Source organism: Balaenoptera physalus (genome assembly GCF_965194825.1).
Source record: "Balaenoptera physalus genome assembly, chromosome: 13".
Taxonomy (NCBI): Eukaryota; Metazoa; Chordata; class Mammalia; order Artiodactyla; family Balaenopteridae; genus Balaenoptera; species Balaenoptera physalus.
The window spans coordinates 59,524,212-59,544,821 of record NC_138892.1 but is presented as its reverse complement, the minus strand read 5'-3'; the positions used below and the strand labels follow the sequence as shown (position 1 = coordinate 59,544,821).

The following is a 20,610-nucleotide window of genomic DNA, read 5'->3' as shown; positions in this document are numbered from 1 at the left end:
AAAGGATTTAAAAAATGAAACAAAATGCTCACTGGAGTTAACCATTTAGGTAGCCCTGTCAAAATTTGTGCTACTCCTTTACAGCCCTGCTCTTAATAATTCAACTTCACGGAATTTTAAAAACCAGAACTAGGGGACTTCCCTGGTGGCGCAGTGGTCAAGACTCCGTGCTCCCAGTGAAGGGGCCCCGGGTTCCATCCCTGGTCAGGGAACTAGATCCCACATGCATGCCACAACTAAAGAGCCTGCCTGCCGCAATTACGACCCAGTGCAACTAAAATAAATAAACACACATGTATTTTTAAAAAATAAAAATAAAAATCTGAACTAATCCATTGTCAACTCAAATACAGTATTCAACATTTCTACTTACAATGTTAGGAACTGTGAACGGAATTTTTTTAAAGTATGAGAAATGACAGTATTTGTCCTCAAAAAAATTCTCATTTGGACTGTCCTGGCAGTCCAGTGGTTAAGACTCCAAGCTTCCACTGCAAGGGGCAGGGGTTCAATCCCTAACTGGGAAACTAAGATCCCGCATGCTGTGCGGCACAGCCAAAAAAAAAAAAAAAGAATGTTCTCATTTGCAGCTGACTATATAAAGCAAAGCAACTGTTTTTGTTTTTTTTTCTGGGCAAAAAAATCTTCCTTACAAACCCTTATGATTCTAAATAATGACATTAGATAAAAAATTAAACTTTATAGTCCCATCTGTTAATCTGTATCTGTATCCAATATATACTTACACTAGAAACAACTTGGAATATTTACTTTTTCCTTATTATTCACCAGCTCCTGTCCCTTGCAATAGACTCCTGTCTTCTTCCATGTTAGCTGCCTAAAGCTCTACTCATCCATTAAAATTATGTTTTAGAATATAGCTAAAAATCTAGTAAAAGCAAATACAGTCAAATGTAATTAACAGGCAATGAAGATTATATGCGGTAAATACTTTGAAAAATTTCCTTTGTCATCTTTAAAACAAGTTACTTAGATAAGTATTTACATATGCATAAAAATTCCAAGAAGAATTCACACGCACACAAATGAACAGCATTTGCCTCTAAAGAATGAACCAGAAAGATGAGACAAAGTAGAGCCACCTCATTCTCAACTGTTTCAACTATTTTTTAAAAATAAGCATGTGCTGCTTTGATAATCTAAAAATCAAAGTTACAGGAATTCTTTGTATTTTTTGAAACTTTTCTGTAAACGTAAAACTTCAAAATAAAATTTAAAACCAATTAGTTATTATATGTTCAAACACTACTCATAAATCAACTCAACTTAAAGGAATTGTTTTGCTTCCAAACTCTGAATTCCCCAACCCTGAGGAGTAGCAGTTTAAAGTTCTAAAGTTACAGCCAACTGCTCATCAACATTTTCACACAACTGTTAAACTTGACTAGTCATACTCTACTCCAAAACACTGATATCAGATCTGCAATTAAAAATTACAGATGGCAATTTCCAAAGTCTAAATACCAACAAATCAACAAGGGTAAAAGCTATTTTTTCAGGCATCTATTGGCAGATTAAAAGGGGGGTGGGGAGGCATGCATTTTTAAATGCCTGTGAAAAAGACATCTAACCAAACTTCCGTGTTAATAGAGCTAATAAACAATTTAGGAGTTTTATGATTAGGTCCCAATAGGCCATACATTATTTCTAGCTTATTTTCTTGCCAAAACAGTATTCTCAATACGTGGTAACACGTTTGGGTCTTTTCCCCGCAGCTTGTGGGAGCTTAGTTCCCCAACCAAGGAACGAACCCGGGCCCTCAGCAATGAAAGCGCAGAGTCCTAACCACTGGACCGCCAGGGAATTCCCCCATGTTTGGTCTTCCACTGAAAATATTTGTTACCTTAATAGATACTTAAAACTTTAAATGACCAAGTTCATAGATTTTCAACTTGAAGTAACCAGACAGTCCTATCTTTAAAAAGCACTAATAATAACAATCTGGGGCAATGAACACCCCCAGTGTCAAAATACTACTTATTTCCAACAAAAAGAAATAAGTTCCTATAGAGAAATGGTTGACCCCAGCTCCGAGGTGGGAAATATAAATGAGCTTGGGACATCTCATAGTGCAAATCAAGCTATTAAAAACAATGAGATCAGGGACTTCCCTGGTGGTCCAGTGGTTAAGACTCCACACCTCCAATGCAGGGGGCCCAGGTCTGACCCCTGGTTGGGGAACTAAGATCCCACAGGCCGCGCGGTGTGGCCAAAAAATAAAAAAATAATAAAAATAAAAACAATTATGTTGGGATTTCCCTGGTGGCACAATGGTTAAGAATCCTCCTGCCAATGCAGGGGACACGGGTTCGATCCCTGGTCCAGGAAGATCCCACATGCCACAGAACCACTAAGCCCGTGTGCCACAACTACTGAGCCTGCACGGTCTAGGGCCCGCGTGCCGCTGCTACTGAGCCCACATGCCTAGAGCCCGTGCTCCGCAACAAGAGAAGCCACCGCAATGAGAAGCCCATGCACCACGACGAAGAGTAGCCCCCGCTCACCGCAACTACAGAAAGCTGGCGCAGCAACAAAGACCCAACACAGCCAAAAAACAAAAAAACGAGATCAGTCAAAACAGGAGGAAACAATGAGTCTCTCTCCTTGGCCAACGACAATTTGAAAGGATGACTGCAAACTGATCCAAATACACAAAATATAAATACTCCAGTTTATATTGATTAAAGAAATACAAAACAAACTACCCACAATTCTAGATCACCAGAAGATACTACAGATCCAATTCTTTTTTTTTTTTTTTAAATTTTATTTATTTATTTATTTATTTATTTATGGCTGTGTTGGGTCTTCGTTTCTGTGTGAGGGCTTTCTCTAGTTGCGGCAAGTGGGGGCCACTCTTCATCGCGGTGCGCAGGCCTCTCACTATCATGGCCTCTCCCGTTGCGGAGCACAGGCTCCAGACGCGCAGGCTCAGCAATTGTGGCTCACGGGCTTAGTCGTTCCGCGGCATGTGGGATCTTCCCAGACCAGGGCTCGAACCCGTGTCCCCTGCATTGGCAGGCAGATTCTCAACCACTGCGCCACCAGGGAAGCCCCAGATCCAATTCTTTACAAAAAGGCAATTAAAGAGAAAGAATAGGCATTTACCCTTCTTTCCCTTTATGAATCTTTATTCATGATACCCGAATAGGGCCCGTTCAGGAAGGAAACTTCTTTACAGAATTCCAGCTTTGTGTGGAATAAAACGTGAGGAGGAAAAAAAAAAAGAAAACCACCATTTTGCAACCTTTAAGCTGATTTGGCAGTGTTCATCAATGAATGGGAGCATTAACAATGATTAGATGAACAGCAGATAAAGAACTTATGATCTTAGCATCACAAAAAGTGGGACAACCAAACATTCACCTCCTGATTTGATCAACATGATATATTCCACAGTAAACTTAATTCCAGTCTATAGGAAATATGAGGAAAAGAAACAAGTTAAATGATATCACAAGAAGTGAAAAATTCAGAATACTGTTTCTTAAATCAATGGCAGAAAAGAGGGGGAACTGCTCTAGATTAAAAGAGACCTAAGAGTTATCAAACAAGTGCAATTTGTAAATCTGGTACGCATCTTGATTAAAACAAACTAAACATAAAAAAGATTACTGAAACCATGGAGACCTAGATATGGACAGAGTATTAGATAATGTGAAAACCGTTAGTTTTGTTAGGTGTGAAAGGCACTGTTTTATGGAAAACAAATGTCCATTCAAGATTAAAAGGTAAAAGTACATGGGGTCTGCTTTAAAATAACTAAGGAAAAAGGGAGAAATAAAGCAGTGTGGCAAAGGCCTGCTAAATGCTGAATCTGGTGGATGGGTAGATGGGGATTTATTACATTCATAATACTTAAAAAAAAATGATATTAAATGGTTTTGGCATGGAATGCTTTCTTCCTTTAGAGCAACCCAGTATAACTGTGAAATTGTGTTATTTAAAAATTTAAAAAGAGGGACTTCCCTGGTGGTCCAGGGGTTAAGACTCCATGCTCCCAATGCAGGGAGCCCGGGTTCGATCCCTGGTCAGGGAACTAGATCCCACATGCCGCAACTAAAGATCTGGTGCAGCCAAATAAATAAATATTTTTTAAAAAATCCATTGGGCAGAAGAGGAGGGGAGTAGATAAAATAAGAATGACCCTGCACTGATAATGGTTGTGACTGAATAATGGGTACATGAAGAATTCATTGCAGTATTCTACCTTTCCTGTTTGAACAAAAAAGGTAATAAAGCTGAAAACAATTACCCTGATTTTTTTCAAATTAATTTTTATTGGAGTACAGTTGACTTACAATGTTGAATTAACCTGATTATAGTGAGCAGATTCTTCTCTCACTATGTTTACAAATGGCTATTTCAATAAACTGATAAAAATGCTTTTCTAGCCGAATTTAACAACATAATCTGAAAATACTTAATAGTACTGTTTACCATGTTAAAGTCAAGTTACACGTTAAGAAACTATAGTAGGGCTTCCCTGGTGGCGCAGTGGTTAAGAATCCGCCTGCCAATGCAGGGGACAAGGTTCGAGCCCTGGTCCGGGAGGATCCCACACGCTGCGGAGCAACTAAACCCGCACACCACAACTACTGAGCCTGCACTCTAGAGCCCGCGAGCCACAACTACTGAGCCCACATGCCACAACTACTGAAGTCCACGTGCCTAGAGCCCATGCTCCGCAACCAGAGAGACCACCACAATGAGAAGCCCGCGCACCACAACAAAGAGTAGCCCCTGCTCACCGCAACCAGAGAAAAGCTCACGCACAACAACGAAGACCCAATGCAGCCAAAAATAAAATAAATAAAATAAGTAAATTAAAAAAAAAAAAGAACCTATAGTAATGGAGAAGGAGCACATTAATGGCGATCTGGTATATAAGCTCTTTAGTTTCTGTTCGTATCAAGGACATTGGAACCAGGGGAGAATCTTTCCTTTCCTTGAATTCACATTAAGTAATCTAGATTTATATCATTGTTATGGCCTGAAATCACATCCTAAATTTATATGTTGAAGTCCTAAACCACCAATACCTCAGGATGTGACTGTATTTGTAAAGAGGATCTTTAAAAAAGTAAGGTAAACTGAGGTCTTAGGGTGGGCTATAATCCAATATGACTGGTGTCCTCCTCATAAGAGATTAGAACAGTTACACGGACACGGAAGCAACCTAAATGTCCATTGACTTTCTGCCCCTGGACGCTGCCAAGTAAGCACCATTGACATCTCCTCCCTCCACTGCAGTCAAGTCTAAGTCAGAGTTACCCAAAGAGCCCCAACAGCTGCAGAAGCTCTTCACTGGAGGTTTGAGCTTTGAAACAACCAATGAGTCTGAGGAGCCATTTTGAGCAGTGGGGAACACTCACAGATTGTGTGGTAATGAGGGATCCAAACACCAAGCGCTCCAGAGGCTTCAGGTTTGTCACATATGCCACTGTGGAGGAGGTGGATGCAGCCGTGAATGCAAGGCCACACAAGGTGGATGGAAGAGTGGTGGAACCAAAGAGGCCCATCTCAAGAGAAGACTCTCAAAGACCTGGTGCCCACTTAACTGTGAAAAAGATTTTTGTTGCTGGCATTAAATAAGACACTGAAGAACATCACCTAAGAGATTATTTTGAACAGTATGGGAAAATTGAAGTGATTGAAATCATAACTGACTGAGGCAGTGGCAAAGAGAGGCTTTGTTTTCATAACCTTTGATGACCATGACTCCGTAGACAAGACTGTCATTCAGAAATACCACACTGTGAATGGCCACAACCATGAAGTAAGGAAAGCCCTATCTAAGCAAGAGATGGCTAGTGCTTCATCCAGCCAAAGAGGTCGAAGTGGTTCTATAAACTTTGGTGGTGGTCGTGGTGGTGATTTTGGTGGGAATGACAACTTTGTTCGTGGAGGAAACTTCAGTGCTTGAGGTGGCTTTGGTGGCAGCCATGGTAGCGGTGGATATGGTGGCAGTGGGGATGGCTATAATGGATTTGGTAATGATGGAAGCAATTCTGGAGGTGGTGGAAGCTACAATGATTTTGGAAATTACAACAATCAATCTTCAAAATTTGGGCCCATGAAAGGAGGAAACTTTGGAGGCAGAAGTTCTGGTCCCTATGGTGGTGGAGGCTAATACTTTGCCAAACCACAAAAGCAAGGTGGCTATGGTGGTTCCAGCAGCAGCAGTAGCTGGCAGTGGCAGAAGGTTTTAATTACTGCCAGGAAACAAAGCTCAGCAGGAGAGGAGAGCCAGAGAAGTGACAGGTAAGCTACAGGTTACAACAAATTTGTGAACTCAGCCAAGCACAGTGGTGGCAGGGCCTAGCTGCTACAAAGAAGACATGTTTTAGACAATACTCATGTGTATGGGCAAAAAAACTCGAGGACTGTATTTTTGACTACCTGTTTAACAAGTTATTTCAGTTTCTGTTCTGTGGAAAGTGTAAAGCATTCCAACAAAGGGTTTTAATGGAGATTTCTTTTTTTTTTTGCACCCATGCTGTTGATTGCTAAATGTAAGAGTCTGATCACGATGTTGAATAAATGCGTCTTTTTAAAAAATGTGCTGTGTAAAGTTAGTCTACTCTGAAGCCATTTTGGTAAACTACCCCAACAGTGTGAAGTTAGAGTTCCTTCAGGGTGATGCCAGGTTCCATTCAAAATTTATTTACAACCTGCTTTGGTGGAAAAGCTATTGCCTTCAGAAACCCTGGTGTAGCTGAACTGACAGTTAACGCGTTGTGACCTGGAGTTCACCGTGAAAAGGGTCACCCAAGCAAAGTCATGGAGTTTTTTAGTTATTAATATGATTGTTGGCACATCCTATGCAATATATCTAAACTGAATTACGGTACCAGATAAAGTTACAGATGAGAACGAAGCTTCTGTATCATCCATTATCATGTGTATTCAATAAACGATTTAATACCCTCTTGGGGAAAAAAAAAAAGTCCATCGACAGGAATGGATAAAGATATGGTACATATATACAATGAAATATTACTCAGCCATAAAAAGGAACGAAATGCTGCTATTTGCAGAGATGTGGATGGACCTACAGACTGTCATACAGAGTGAAGTAAGTCAAAAAGAGAAAAATATCATACAATATCGCTTATATGTGGAATCTCGAAAAACAGTACAGATAAACTTATTTGCAAGGCAGAAATAGAGTCACAGATGTAGTGAACAAACTTATGGTTATCCAGAGGGGAAGAGGAGATAGGACAAATTGGGAGACTGGGATTGACATATATACATACTACGCATAAAATAGATAACAAATGAGAACCTACTGTGTAGCCCACGGAACTCTACTCAATGTTCCGTGGTGACCTAAATAGGAAAGAAATCTAAAAGAGTGGATATACTGTATACGTATAACTGATTCAATCTGCTATATAACTGATTCAATCTGCTACAGAGCAGAAACTAACACACTGTACAGCAACTATACTCCAATAAAAATTTAAAAAATAAATTAATTAAAAAGAGAGATTAGGACAGTTACAGAGGGAAGACCCTGTGACGAAGACAGAAGCCAGCCATCTGCAAGCCAAGCAGAGAGGCCTCAGAAGAAACCAACCCTTCTGACACCTCCATCTTGGACTAACACCCTCCAGAATTGTGAGGAAATAAATTTCTACTGTTTAAATCACCCAGTCTCTGGTACTTTGCTATGGTAGCCCTAGCCAACTAATAAAATCATTTACCAGACAATAAAAACAAAATTAAATGATCCTAACCTGGAGCCAAAAATGGTTTTAATATTTTTAAAGTTGTAAAAACAAAAATGTGAAACAGGTATTTGTGTCCTGTAAAGCCTAATATTTACCAAGTGCCCCTGATCTAAACCGTCTGAAAATACAAGGGGGGTAAATCCTACACTTAACCTAAACAATAATAAACACATATATTCACTCATTTGAAAGGAAAACCAAGTGTTTATGAAATCACAACACTCTTTTCTCCTATTAACCCAGAGAAAGAGTGATTTTAAACTCTAGCTCCTAAACTATGTTGGATTCGTGTCTAGTCTCATACAAACACTGGCAAAATCCCAAACTACTGTTCAAGTCTGTTAATTCACTTTAATAGTAACATACCTATAAATGCAAAAACTTTTTCACCTCTGCATACATTATGTGAATAAGCCACTACTTATAACAAAATACCCAAAATCTCCGAAGTGGGACATTCCAAGTTCTTCTGACAAGTTCTTCCAAGCTCAATGTTAGGGCTCTGTCAATTCAAGCAACTAAAATTTGCATAAACTAAAATTCTCCTCTGTAGTTTTGACTAAAATTTCTTAGTTTGTCTTAAAATGACAGAGTGGAAACCACATTTGTTCCCAAATACCATTTTTAATATACTAGAATCTCATGCATTTTAATTCTAATTTGTAGAAAATTACAAGCACCTCTCCCTTAAAAAAAATGGATGCACCATGGACTTCCCTGTTGGTCCAGCAGTTAAGACTCCGTACTTCCACTGCAGGTGGCACGGGTTTGATCCCTGGTCGAGGGAAGTTCCACATGCTGTGAGGCATGCACACCCCCCCCCGCCAAGAAAGGATGCACCAGTGCAATGGCCCTAATGCATGCCCTCCAAATTCATACATTGAAATCCTAATGCTCTACGGGATGATATTCAAAGATGGGACCTCTGAGAGGTGCTTACTACTAGGTCATGAGGATAGAACTCTCATAAATTAAAGTCATGCCTTATGGGCTTCCCTGGTGGCGCAATGGTTAAGCATCCGCCTGCCAATGCAGGGGACATGGGCCCGAGCCCTGGTCCAAAAAGATCCCATATGCCACGGAACTAAGCCCGTGCGCCACAACCACTGAGCCCACGTGCCACAACTACTAAAGCCTGCGTGCCTAGAGCCCGTGCTCTGCAAGAGAAGCCACCGCACCGCAACAAAGAGTAGCCCCCGCTCGCTGCAACTAGAAAAAGCCCGCGCGCAACAACGAAGATGCAACGCAGCCAAAATAAATAAATAAATTTATATTAAAAAAAAATAAAGTCATGCCTTAGATATAAAGAGGCTCCAAAGAGGCCCCTAGCCCTTTCACTGCTCCAGAGGGGCCCCTCGCCCCTTCCACTACTATAAGGACACAGCAAGAAACTATGAACCAGAAAGCAGGCCCCTTCACCAGGTGACCATATTGGTGCCTACATCTTGAACTTCCAGACTGCAGAATAGTGGACAAGGCCTTCCCTGGTGGCGCAGTGGCTGAGAGTCTGCCTGCCAATGCAGGGGACACGGGTTCGAGCCCTGGTCTGGGAAGATCCCACATGCCGCGGAGCACCTGGGCCTGTGAGCCACAACGACTGAGCCTGCGCGTCTGGAGCCTGTGCTCTGCAACGAGAGGCCACGATAGTGAGAGGCCTGCGCACAGCGATGAAGAGTGGCCCCCGCTTGCTGCAACTAGAGAAAGCCCTCACACAGAAACGAAGACCCAACACAGCCATAAATAAAAAAAAAAAAAAAAAAAAAAGAATAGTGGACAATAAGTTTCTGCTGTTGATGAACTACCCAGTCTGTGGTATTCTGTTACAGCAGCCCAGACTAAAACAACCAGCAAAGCTACATGGAAAAAATTTGCTAAAGAACATTTCCAGGTTATTGCAATTCTTCTGATAGTTTACTATGTGCAGGGCAGATTAAATTATTAAAAGACAATTAGGACACATCAAGCCTTTTATGAACTGGTAGGACAAACATATCATACATAACTCCAAGTAAGTTCATAAAGCTTAAGATTGAAAACCAAGGTCACAGACGTCCCTGGAGACCATGGAGAAGAGTTTATTCTGTATCCGGGTAGTTTAAAAAAAAACATTAATTACAGCTATCATCCCTTTAGAAATTTGAATATCTTGAGAGAGAAAAAATTCTGTTATCTAATAGAATTCTACAGCATATAACTTGTCTCTATAACCAATACTACCGTCAAAGCTCCAACAACTTTATTTTGTCTCTCAGAATTTCCAATGTTCAGAAGTTTTTGTAAGGGGAATTCCCCTGGTGGTCCAGTGGTTAAGACTCTGCGCTTCCACTGCGGGGGGCGAGAGCTGGATCCCTGGTCAGGGAATTAAGATCCCCACATGCTGCAGAGCGCAGCCAATCAATCAATAAATGTTTTTGTAAGCAGGTACTCTGGACCATTATACAGCAAACATGAAAAATTGTGAGGTCTGCGTGCCAGAACTACTGAAGCCTGCATGCCACAACTACTGAAGCCCGTGCGCCTAGAGCCCGTGCTCCGCAACAAGAGAAGCCACCGCAATGAGAAGCCCCCGCACTGCAGTGAAGAGTAGCCCCTGCTCGCCGCAAGTAGAGAAAGCCCATGGGCAGCAACAAAGACCCAATGCAGCCAAAAATAAATTAATTTATTTATATTAAAACTTAAAAAAAATTTGTGAGCTCTATGTGAGAATTTAGTGAAAAAACTTTTATTCAAGTAAGAGGCCTACAAATCTAAGTTAATACCATAATAATTCAAATTTGGCTTCCTGAAATGTACAATTTAGCTCAACCTCATGGGATACATATATATTACCTGCTCATCCCATAGAATCACACAGGATTCCACATCATTTTGGTGTTTTCCCCCCCAGAAATCATTAAGAACTGTCATGGGACTGTTCAATCAGATTAGTTTTTTTATAAAAAAGTTTTTAACATACACAAATGAGACATATGATCAATATCTGAATTCTTATTCTGAATCATTGAGAAAAAAATTAGAATACTATTATTTGGTCACTAAACATTAGGCTCTTCAACATATACAGACAGGGAATTCCCTGGTGGCTCAGTGGTTAATAATCTGCCAGCCAATGCAGCGGACGGGTTCGATCCCTGGTCCGGGAGGATCCCACATGCCGTGGAGAAACTAAGCCTGTGTGCCGCAACTACTGAACCTGCGAGCCACAACTACTGAAGCCCGCATGCCTAGAGCCCGTGCTCCGCAACAAGATAAGCCACTGCAATGAGAAGCCCGCGCACTGCAACGAAGAGTAACCCCCACTTGCCGCAATTAGAGAAAGCCCGTGCATAGCACCGAAGACCCAACGCAGCCAAAAATAAATAAATTTTTTTTAAAAACCCCAAAAACAGACAAATATACTGGGGAAAATAGCAATAACGACCTTTTAATAAAAATGCTCTACTTTTGGGACTTCCCTGGTGGCCCAGTGGTTAAGACTCCACACTCCCAATGCAGGGGACACGGGTTCGATCCCTGGTCGGGGAACTAAGGTTCTGCATGCCGCACAGCACAGCCAAAAAAGTAAACACAAAAAATGCTCTTAAAAAAAAAAAAGCTCTACTTTTGTAAAAATATTTAAGACTGCAAAATGTGATACAAGGATGTACTAAATGACAATCTTTATAAAACAAACTTTTTAAATCTATTAAGTTTTATCTTCAACTAATGGCCTCATACAGAAATTAATCAAGCAGAAAAAGTGTATTAGTTTTTGATTGGAAGACCAATATCTTCATATTTTAAAAAAATTGGAGGGGGAAGAGAAAAAAAGGGTATAATCTCTTAAAGGAGAATTTACGGTAATCATCCAGTTAATTAAGAGAAAAAAATCAGTCTGACCAAACCATAACTAATAAGCTAAATATTCCCAAAATAAACATTCTCAAAATAAAGGGCTCACAAACAAGTCAAATGTACTTTGAGGGTATATACTGATTTGGTGGTCTTTCTTTTCCAGATTTCCCAAAATATAGCAAAGCCTCAATTAATAGAATCTAAAGTTATAAACGACTCTCACCTTTATCTTTCACCTACTGACCACCAAACTACTCGCCCAACCTGCATGATAGGGACTTCCCTTGTGGTCCAGTGGTTAAGACTCCGCGCTTCCAATGCAGGAGACATGGGTTCGATTGGTGATTGGGGAAGTAAGATCCCACATGGTGTGGAGTGCGGCCAAAAAAAAAGAAGCCTATCTATACTGAGATATAGCTGAATTTGACTGAAGATGCAATACAGCAGAATAAAGGACCAACTGTAAAAGATCCCAGGTAGTTCCAAACACCACTGTCAAGCACCTCATATAGCCAAGTCTTATAGCTGAAAGAGATTTAGAGTCTAAGTATTATTCAATAAACAAATATTGATTAAACATGATACCGGGAATTGTTCCGGAGATACAGCTGTCAGCAAAGCAGATAAAAATCTCTGCCCTTAAGAAGCTCACATCCAAGTTCGATGAAATTTAGCCCAAAATTATTCTTCTAAGAAACATGGGGGTAGAGGGATCAGATCCATTACTAGCTATGGTTTACCTTTCTTAAAGTATAAATAAGTGATACACTATAAGACGTTTTTTGTTTGTACTCTGAAAAGTAACTCATCTCTATATTTAATTATATTTGTAAGATACATTACATCACAATCTATAACCTCACATACTTTATTCAGAAGTAATTAATGATAATCCCCATATAAATTTATTTTTAATGGAACATGATGTTTGTCTGAATTAAAACATCACTTTGATTTCTAAGCTAAAACAATAGTAATCAGAAGACTAGCTTTTTACTAGAACTTGATAATGGAGAAAATATCCTCTATGTTTATCCTCTATAAACTAAACATTTCTGGTAAGTGGAAAGCTTCTTAAAAACTAGATTCACTCATCTTCCATGTATCCCAGAGTATTTTTAAACATCAAGAAGGGTTACAGGGACTTCCCTGGTGGCACAGTGGTTGGGAGTCCACCTGCCAGTGCAGGGGACAGGGATTCGATCCCCAGTCCAGGAGGATCCCACATGCCGCGGAGCAGCTGGGCCCGCGCACCACAACTACTGAGCCTGCGCACTGCAACTACTGAAGCCCGAGCGTTCTAGGGCCTGCGTGCCACAACTAGTGAGCACACATGCTGCAACTACTGAAGCCCGCGTGCCTAGAGCCCGTGCTCCACAAGAGAAGCCCACGCACCGCAACGAAGAGTAGCCCCTGCTCACTGCAACTAGAGAAAGCCTGCACACAGCGATGAAGACCCAATGCAGCCAAAAAAAAAAAAAAAAGGGGGTTATGGAAGAAAACAAACTCATTATAGCCAAGGGAGAAAAAAAAAAAGTTTAAAAGATGTTACAAAGTTCAGAATAACTGATATTTTAAAACCAAGTCTATCAACTGGTCTATCATTTGCAAAAGAGAATCGAGAAACTGGTAAATCTATTTCAGTTTGTACTAAGTGAGGAATGATATGGAAACATGAAAATTCTGCTAAAAAAAAAAAAAAAAAAAAGCAGTTCCAGTTTCACAGACTGAGCAGTTTTTCCTTGTTAAGTATTATCAAAAGCCCTGCCTGTAAACATCTAAAACCAAACTCTCTCACACATATTCTTTGCTCAGAGAAACCCCGATATACTTCTCATATTTTCAGATATTCTGTATGCCAGTTGTACTACTATGCAAAACTTCCTGGAAAGTTAATCTGAATATACATGCAAGTCCAATGATCCCCAAATTACATGCCAAGGTGCATCAAGGCACTATGAAAGAATTTACAGGGCTGCCACAGGATATTTCAAATTTAAAAGAAATTCAGTGATACTCAACTTCAGTCAAGACACTAAGTGGTTCAGTTTCAACAGCAGACTGCATTGTATCCCTCTCCACTAAGTTTCATCTTTGCAAAGCTGGATTTTTGGTGGTTATGATTTAAAAAAGGAAAAGACCCGCAAAAAAATCAACAGGGAACAGGAATTGAGATGGAAGATGGAAGTATCCAATCCGATTTCAAGGTATAACAAGTTATAACAAGTTAACAAGTTCCCAAAAGGCATACACCTTTCATTAGTAACTGTGGTTATACAAGAAACTACGTTTTTCTTTCAATTTATGTGTGTTAGCTTTCTGAAAAGCTAACAGGCTATAAGGACGAAATACTTAAATAGTTTGGACCCAACTATCTAATAAACAGAACTTCTAGGTTACTCCTTTTGGCCTAGCAGCACCATTAAAAAACCAACCAACCAACAAATAAAAAAATACAAAATAGTTTCAACAAAAATACTACTAAGACACCAAGGGGTGAACCAAGAAAGTTTGTGAACCTTTGTGCTACTTCCTTTCTTTGGTAATTCCCACTCTAAAATATAAAGGTGTGGGACTTCCCTGGTGGTCCAGTAAAGACTCCACACTCCCAATGCAGGGGGCCCGGGTTCCATTCCTGGCCCAGGAACTAGATCCCACATGGATGCCGCAACTAAGTTTGCATGCCACAACTAAGGAGCCCTCGAGCCACAACTAAGGAGCCCGCCTGCCACAACTAAGACCGAACGCAACCAAGTAAATAAATATTTCAGGGGAAAAAAGAAAAACTGAACTACAGGCATGGTTATTTATTGGAAATAAAAGGACCACCTGGAAAATTATTCTCCCTTTTTGTAAAGTGGAAAAAATAAGTCTTTATGAGAAATTCTGGGTTCCAATCCTATTTGGGACAGTTGTTTATACTAACCAGCAGTGCTGTGAATTGATATCTGAAGAACTAAATCCTGTAATGTAATAAAATTGAAAGTTAAAAAAACACCTCTGTGGCTTAGATCCTTTCAGTACACAAAGATAATTAAGCATGCTGAGTTGGAAAGAGCCCCGATATAAACACTTTTCAGCAATAAAGTACGGCTACACAAGAAGATCAACTATGGCATAGAAAATCCACAACAGCACATTTTATTTGGTTTTGGAGTACAACACAGGTGAGGGCATCTTACTCAAGGTAAGATTTAAAGTAATTGGCACCTTCCTGGAAAACCAAAAGTTCTAAGGTGTCCTGTGGAAGTCAGCCTCAATTTAAAATCTATCCCTAACCTACACAATAAATAATAAACTTTACTAAAACACACTTTGTATTTCTGTAGTAAAATACACTAGATGCAGCAATTCTTAATTTAATAACTCAGATAAAATATGATTATTAATGTTTCAGAGCTCGATTGATTCTAAACAGTTTATTACGAAGGTATTTTTTCCTGAAAAGCAATCATCACTAACCACCTATGACTCTAAAATGATACAGCTTCTAGAAGATCTTAAAACTGAGAAAATACAATTAAACAGGAGAATCTTAACAACACATACTGGTCTGCCTCAAGTGATTTGTCACTTCGTTTCTACTGCCTTCCAGTTAAAGTCTAACTAAGCATAGAAAAAAAGAAAATCCAGTTGCTCGGTTACAGTGGTTAGGAAATCAAAACTAAACAAAAGCCATCATCAGTTACTCTTCCTTAACTTATAGAAATTAACCATATGCTGTATGGTCACTATTACCATTTGTTTTGGAGGTTAAAGACAGATGATTTTATTTTGGGGACTCAATCCTGCAAAGCTGAATGATGGCAAAGTTAAGATTTTAACCAAGGCTAGCAATGGTCACAGTATGTTTCTGGACAATTTATTAATTTAACTACAAGACACTGGAAAGAACGATTTCAAACCGCTCAAAACTAAATAAAACGTTTTACTTCGTATCTATTGTTAATACGTCCAACTTATAACCTAAAACCAACTACAATAACTTAAAAAAAAAAAAAAAAAGAAAAGTAGCACCCCCTGCAGGGGATTTGTGCAGATCTTAAATGGGGGAGAGAGAGGTTCTAAAACTCCCAGCCTCCTCCAAGGTAGGTGAGAGATTGAGAGCTTTTATGCAAACTACTAGACAAAACTTAAAAAACTTGATTAGAAGAAATGTATCTAGGAAATGACGACTGAAGAGCAATCAAATGATTAAAAAACAGACCTTAAAACCCTTGAGATGTCCAGCGTAAATATCTCTCTCTACAGCTAAAAATAATGTCTACAGCACACATCAACAAAATGAATGCTCATCAGCCAGATTCTTCCTAGGACTCATTAAAAGTCTTTTCCAACTCAAATAACTGACTCGTAATATTCATCTTATAAATTCAGTCATTAATAAGATCCCCTAAAGAAGTTGCAAGATGGCATATACTGAATACCTTAAAGACAATGAAATTTACCTGGTCCCTTCAAAACACTCATTTTGAAAATAGCATTCTTCTGACAGACTGCTTTTTGGAATACTGCTACACTTTTCACCCGAGTTTTTAACCTATTTACATAACTTAATATTTCTTACATATTTAACTATTTCATGTGACCTCCGAAAATGTTTCTATCTCAAACCATATTAAACATACTATTTCTTCACGAAAAAATTTGCTTGGCTACATTAATCTATTAAAAGTTGGTAATGCCTTATCTGAGGATTAATTTTCTCCTAACAAATGTTTTAAGACTGACAATCCTGCTACATTAATTGGAATAGATGTCAAAGAGAAAAAGCACAAGCTATTTTTCACAGATTAAAATCTTCTATTACATACCCCTTTTGGGGGTGGGGGAATCCTTCCAAAATTCTAATATGTCACTTTACAATCATACATGCATTCTTCTCAAGGCTTCTTTTCCATCAAGTGACTGTAGTGTCTGAATACACTCACCACAAAGGTCATTATTTTATTAAGTAAACCCTTGCAAGTGCATTACTTTTTACAGGAATAAAAATTGTTCCCCTCAATTGCTCTCTATACATAACTTTTAGGGAGCGATTAGAACCAAAAAGGTACTAAACCGGCAGTTCTCGTATCTGAAAAGGTAAAGCTTTCCCTGAGAAAAATCTAAAGGCTCAAAGTGGCGATGCCAAGAATTCTCATTTAGTTAAAATCACCAAGGTTTTCCTGTATCATAAAGCTTCTGAACAATCTGTAGTCACTTCACGTAAAGAAAATTAAGCTAAGGCAACAAAAAGGTAACGACATACCTGTTTCATCCTTAAACTAAGATAGGATAATGAAACCTCGCCTAAAGTTTAATATAGAACACTGAAAATGTCCACAAATATCTTTCGACTCCAACACGTGCAGAACGCCCTGCTCAATGGTAATTCCTCGCTGCCAGGGACACAGCTGAGTTTTGGCAACTTTCACTCCCTCAGCGAGACTGGAGTTAGCAGGAAGCCTGGAAAGACCATACTCAAGCAATCACGACACCCGAGAGGGAAGTTAAGTTGCGGCGACGGTATGGCCTCCCTCCAGTCGCCTAGCAGTACCTGTCGCTCGCGGCGCACGGCCGCGTGGTGCTCTACGAGCACCAGCAGCCTTGTGATAGCACCCACCGCAGGTGCACTTGGCCCCGGGCCTGGTCGCAGCATCACAGAGCGACAGGAGCAGACCGCCCCAGGAGCAGAGCGGTAGCCCACGAGGGTCCACGCCTCCAGGGCGCCCGGACGGCGAAAAGCTCACGGGAGACTAAGGCCTACGGCTAAGTTACGGAGAGTTAGGAGCAGCCGGCACTGCCTAAGGGGGAAGGTGGGATTTCCGGCACAGGGAAGCCGAGGGCCGGTTTAGAGGTGGGGGAAGCGGACATCGGAGGAAATATGTCCTCCACCCGCCAACGGTAAATCACAACAAGGATACTGAACCTCCCACCCCCAGGCAAGAACGATTTCCACCGAGGGGGAAAAGCCGAGGGGGCCTAAAGCGGGGGAGGGGAAGGGACGGCTTCCCGGCAGCCCCCCGCGCGGCCTCGGCCTCCCTCACGGGCGACCTTCCCTCGGCGGGGTGTCGCACTCACATCGTGAACGGGGCAGGGGGACGGGCGAACGGGTGGCGGGCGTCTCCGGCGGCAGCTCCTGGGCAGGCGACTCCTCTCCGATGGCGACTCCGGCGTCTTCTCCCCGGCAGCGGCCTCTTCTCGCTTCCCTCAAGCGACGGCAGCGGCGGGCTCGACCTGGGTCCCCAGAATGCACCGCGCGGGGAGAGCGACTCCTCCGGTCGGGAAGAAGAGGAAAGTGTAGGAAAAGGGGCGCGAGGACGGAGAACGAACGTGCGTGCGTGCGAGCGAGGGGTGGTGAGGCCGGGCGGCGGCTGGTGACGCAGCAAAATGCCCGGGCCTAGCCGCCGCGCGTGCGCACTCTTTGTTTTCGGGCTCCTGCCGGGCTTTCTAGAGATATCTACGGAAAGGGCGGGGCCTCCCAGCTCCTTCGCGATCCTTCCTAGCGCTGGCCCCGCCCTACGTCCGCTGCCTCGGGCCCGCCGCTCCTCCCGCGCTCCCCCTTTGTGGTGGAAAACCGTTGGCCGCCTAACCTCCCGGCCACCCGCCTCGGGCGATCTCCCCGAGAAACGGCCGCGTTGACTCCGGGAGGAAGGCCGAGGCGGAGGGACGCAGAGTCCGGAGGCTTGAAAAGTGAAATGAGGGTTTGGTTACTTTTAAGAGCGTAAACCGGCCCACTGAGGAAACATTCCACCGCAGAAGGAGGGGAAAAGCCTCTGCTGGTGATATACTATTTGCGGAGAAGGGCTAACTTCCGAATGCAGGGCCTTGGTCCACCTCGCCATTTTTATGAGAGTTGGAGACCCTGTACAGGGGCAGCGGAAATTTGAGGTCTTTGGTTGAGGAGGAACGTTTACCCTTGGGGGCCGGCGTTTCCACCTGCTTTGAGATATTAGTGCTGTAGGTGAGACAGGAAGGCTGTTAGGGTCTAAGTTTGTGGGAATGGAGAGACTAGGACTTTCGTTTCTCCAGACACATCAATTGGGGGTGGAGGTCCCCCATCTTTTTTCAGCGGTCGAACTGCCGCTTTGTGCAAGGCACTGGGTTAGGCTCTTGGGGGTTGGTAACCAAGAAAATCAAAACAGTACCTGTCTACTGTAGAAGGTCACTTAACCGTGCAGTAAGGGAGAAATACACCAATGCGCCGCTCGTTAGAAGACAGAAGGTTTAAGCAAGTGCGGTAAGACATTTTGGGAAGTGTTTGGGGGCTTCATATTAAGCATTGAGGACTGTGCAAGGCAGATGTTGGGAACTACGGACATTGCACCCAATGCTCAAATCCCTTTGAAAGGAGGTTAAACCCCAGCTCTCAATACCGTGATTCTAAGGAGCTTAGTGCTTGTTGGGGAAAACAAAGCACACAGATCCAGATATTTGAGTCCTATAATGGAAATACAAAAAATAACGGGAGCATAAAAGGAGAGGTCGATATTGACTGGAAGGATTAAGAGAGGCCTTGTTAAGAAAAATTACCCAAAACATGGAAATAAGGCAAGGAGTGGAGGGATGACCTTTCATTTCACGCTGGGACATGGTTTAACCTGTCTGCCCAAGGATGGTTCTCTAGGAGAAGGTACCTGTATTTGACTTGCTATTTGTTATATGATTAGAGCTCAAACGTTGTGAAGTTACTTGAGTTGCAGATTGCTGACTGATAGAAAAGCTAACTCGAAAGTTTATGGTTTTATTGCTGTGTAGGACGCTAACCAGTTTTGTTTAACCTGCAACCTTATTCTAATTCTTATTTTTGTGCCTGTAAATAGCTAGTTCCTTAAATGCTCCTGGAACCAGCTTTACCGTCTTACTGGTTCCCTCGGTGAGTTAAATAAATGAATGCTTGGCTCACGTTAATTTTATATTGGTGGGAGAATCATGTTTTGAAATTTTTTGAAAATTTTACTTTGATAGCCTCAGAGGTGACAGCAGGAATGAGTGGGAATAGTACATTCCAGGCAAGGATCTTGATAGGTGAAGAGATAGGAACAAGTATATCTAGGTGGAGTTGGCAAACTTTCTGTAAACGGTCAGATAAGGCCACAAGGTCTCTACTGCAGCTTTTGAACTCTGCTATTGTAGTATGAAATCAGCCATAGATAATGTGTAAGCAAATGAGAGTGTGTTCAAAAAAAAAAACTAAGAATTTTGAAATTTGAATTTTTTATGTCCACGTGTTATATGATTTTCTTTTCCAACCTTTAAAAATGTAAAAATCATTCTTACCTTGAAGGCCATACAAAAAATTAGCAGCCTGCAGGCTGTAGTTTGCCAATCCCTGGCCTAGGAAGTCCAGAGTGTAGGGAGAAGGTAGGTCACACTGAGTATCAGGCTAATTGTTTTCAACTTATTTCTCTTGACAGTGGGAAGCTATTAAGTTTTTTTGAAGGAGAGTAACACTCTTATGTTCTAGAAAGATTAATTTGGCAACAACATATAAGATGAACTGAAAATGGAGGAACTGAATTGAAGATAGCATTTAGAAGTCTGCAACCCGAAATAACTGGCATTTTCCCTTATCAAAAGAAGTGCTGTGGGAAAAACCATCACACAAGAAATTTTTGAAAATTCAAATCCATTGCATTGTAATTTATAGTTTATTTACTACCCCCATTGGACATATTTCAAGGGCTTTCATGTTAGTGTAGCTCTGGAAATGGCGTCTCACCCAGAAGTTTCACAAATAGCTTATAATCAGGTTTATCCATGCCTTTACGTTTTGTCTCATCCATTAGCTGATGGGGACCCAAGTTGTACCAGATCTCTTTTTCAAATTCACTGAAAAGTTCTGTATCTAGTAGGGGGCAAAATCTAGATTCAAAGACGTGTAGTTAATAGTGTCAGGGGTTTGGGGAGAGAAATATGCAACCCGAATTGACAAAAACTAGAAAATACTTGGTATTAGATGCCATTTCACAAGTTTGATCCTAACAGTCTCCTAAGAGAAAAGAAATTCCCAGGCCAATTTAAAACACTAGTA

At 41.3% G+C, this 20,610-nt stretch overlaps 1 protein-coding gene and 1 pseudogene across 2 annotated transcripts in view; one reads left to right on the top strand and one right to left on the bottom strand.

Moving 5' to 3' along the window:
• Window positions 1-18,286, bottom strand: part of PTGES3 (prostaglandin E synthase 3) — a gene marked incomplete at its 5' end in the record, with an annotated part of 31,233 nt that extends 12,947 nt beyond the window's left edge. The window contains one exon of the mRNA XM_082421170.1: window positions 17,658-18,286. Coding sequence (XP_082277296.1) covers window positions 17,658-18,286 — 629 coding nt within the window. The remainder of the gene's footprint in view (window positions 1-17,657) is intronic.
• LOC309641597 (heterogeneous nuclear ribonucleoprotein A1 pseudogene) lies at window positions 2,771-9,524 on the top strand (annotated as a pseudogene). The gene has a single exon. The product of its transcript is annotated as a heterogeneous nuclear ribonucleoprotein A1 pseudogene (transcript).
• Window positions 18,287-20,610: the final 2,324 nt, after the last annotated feature.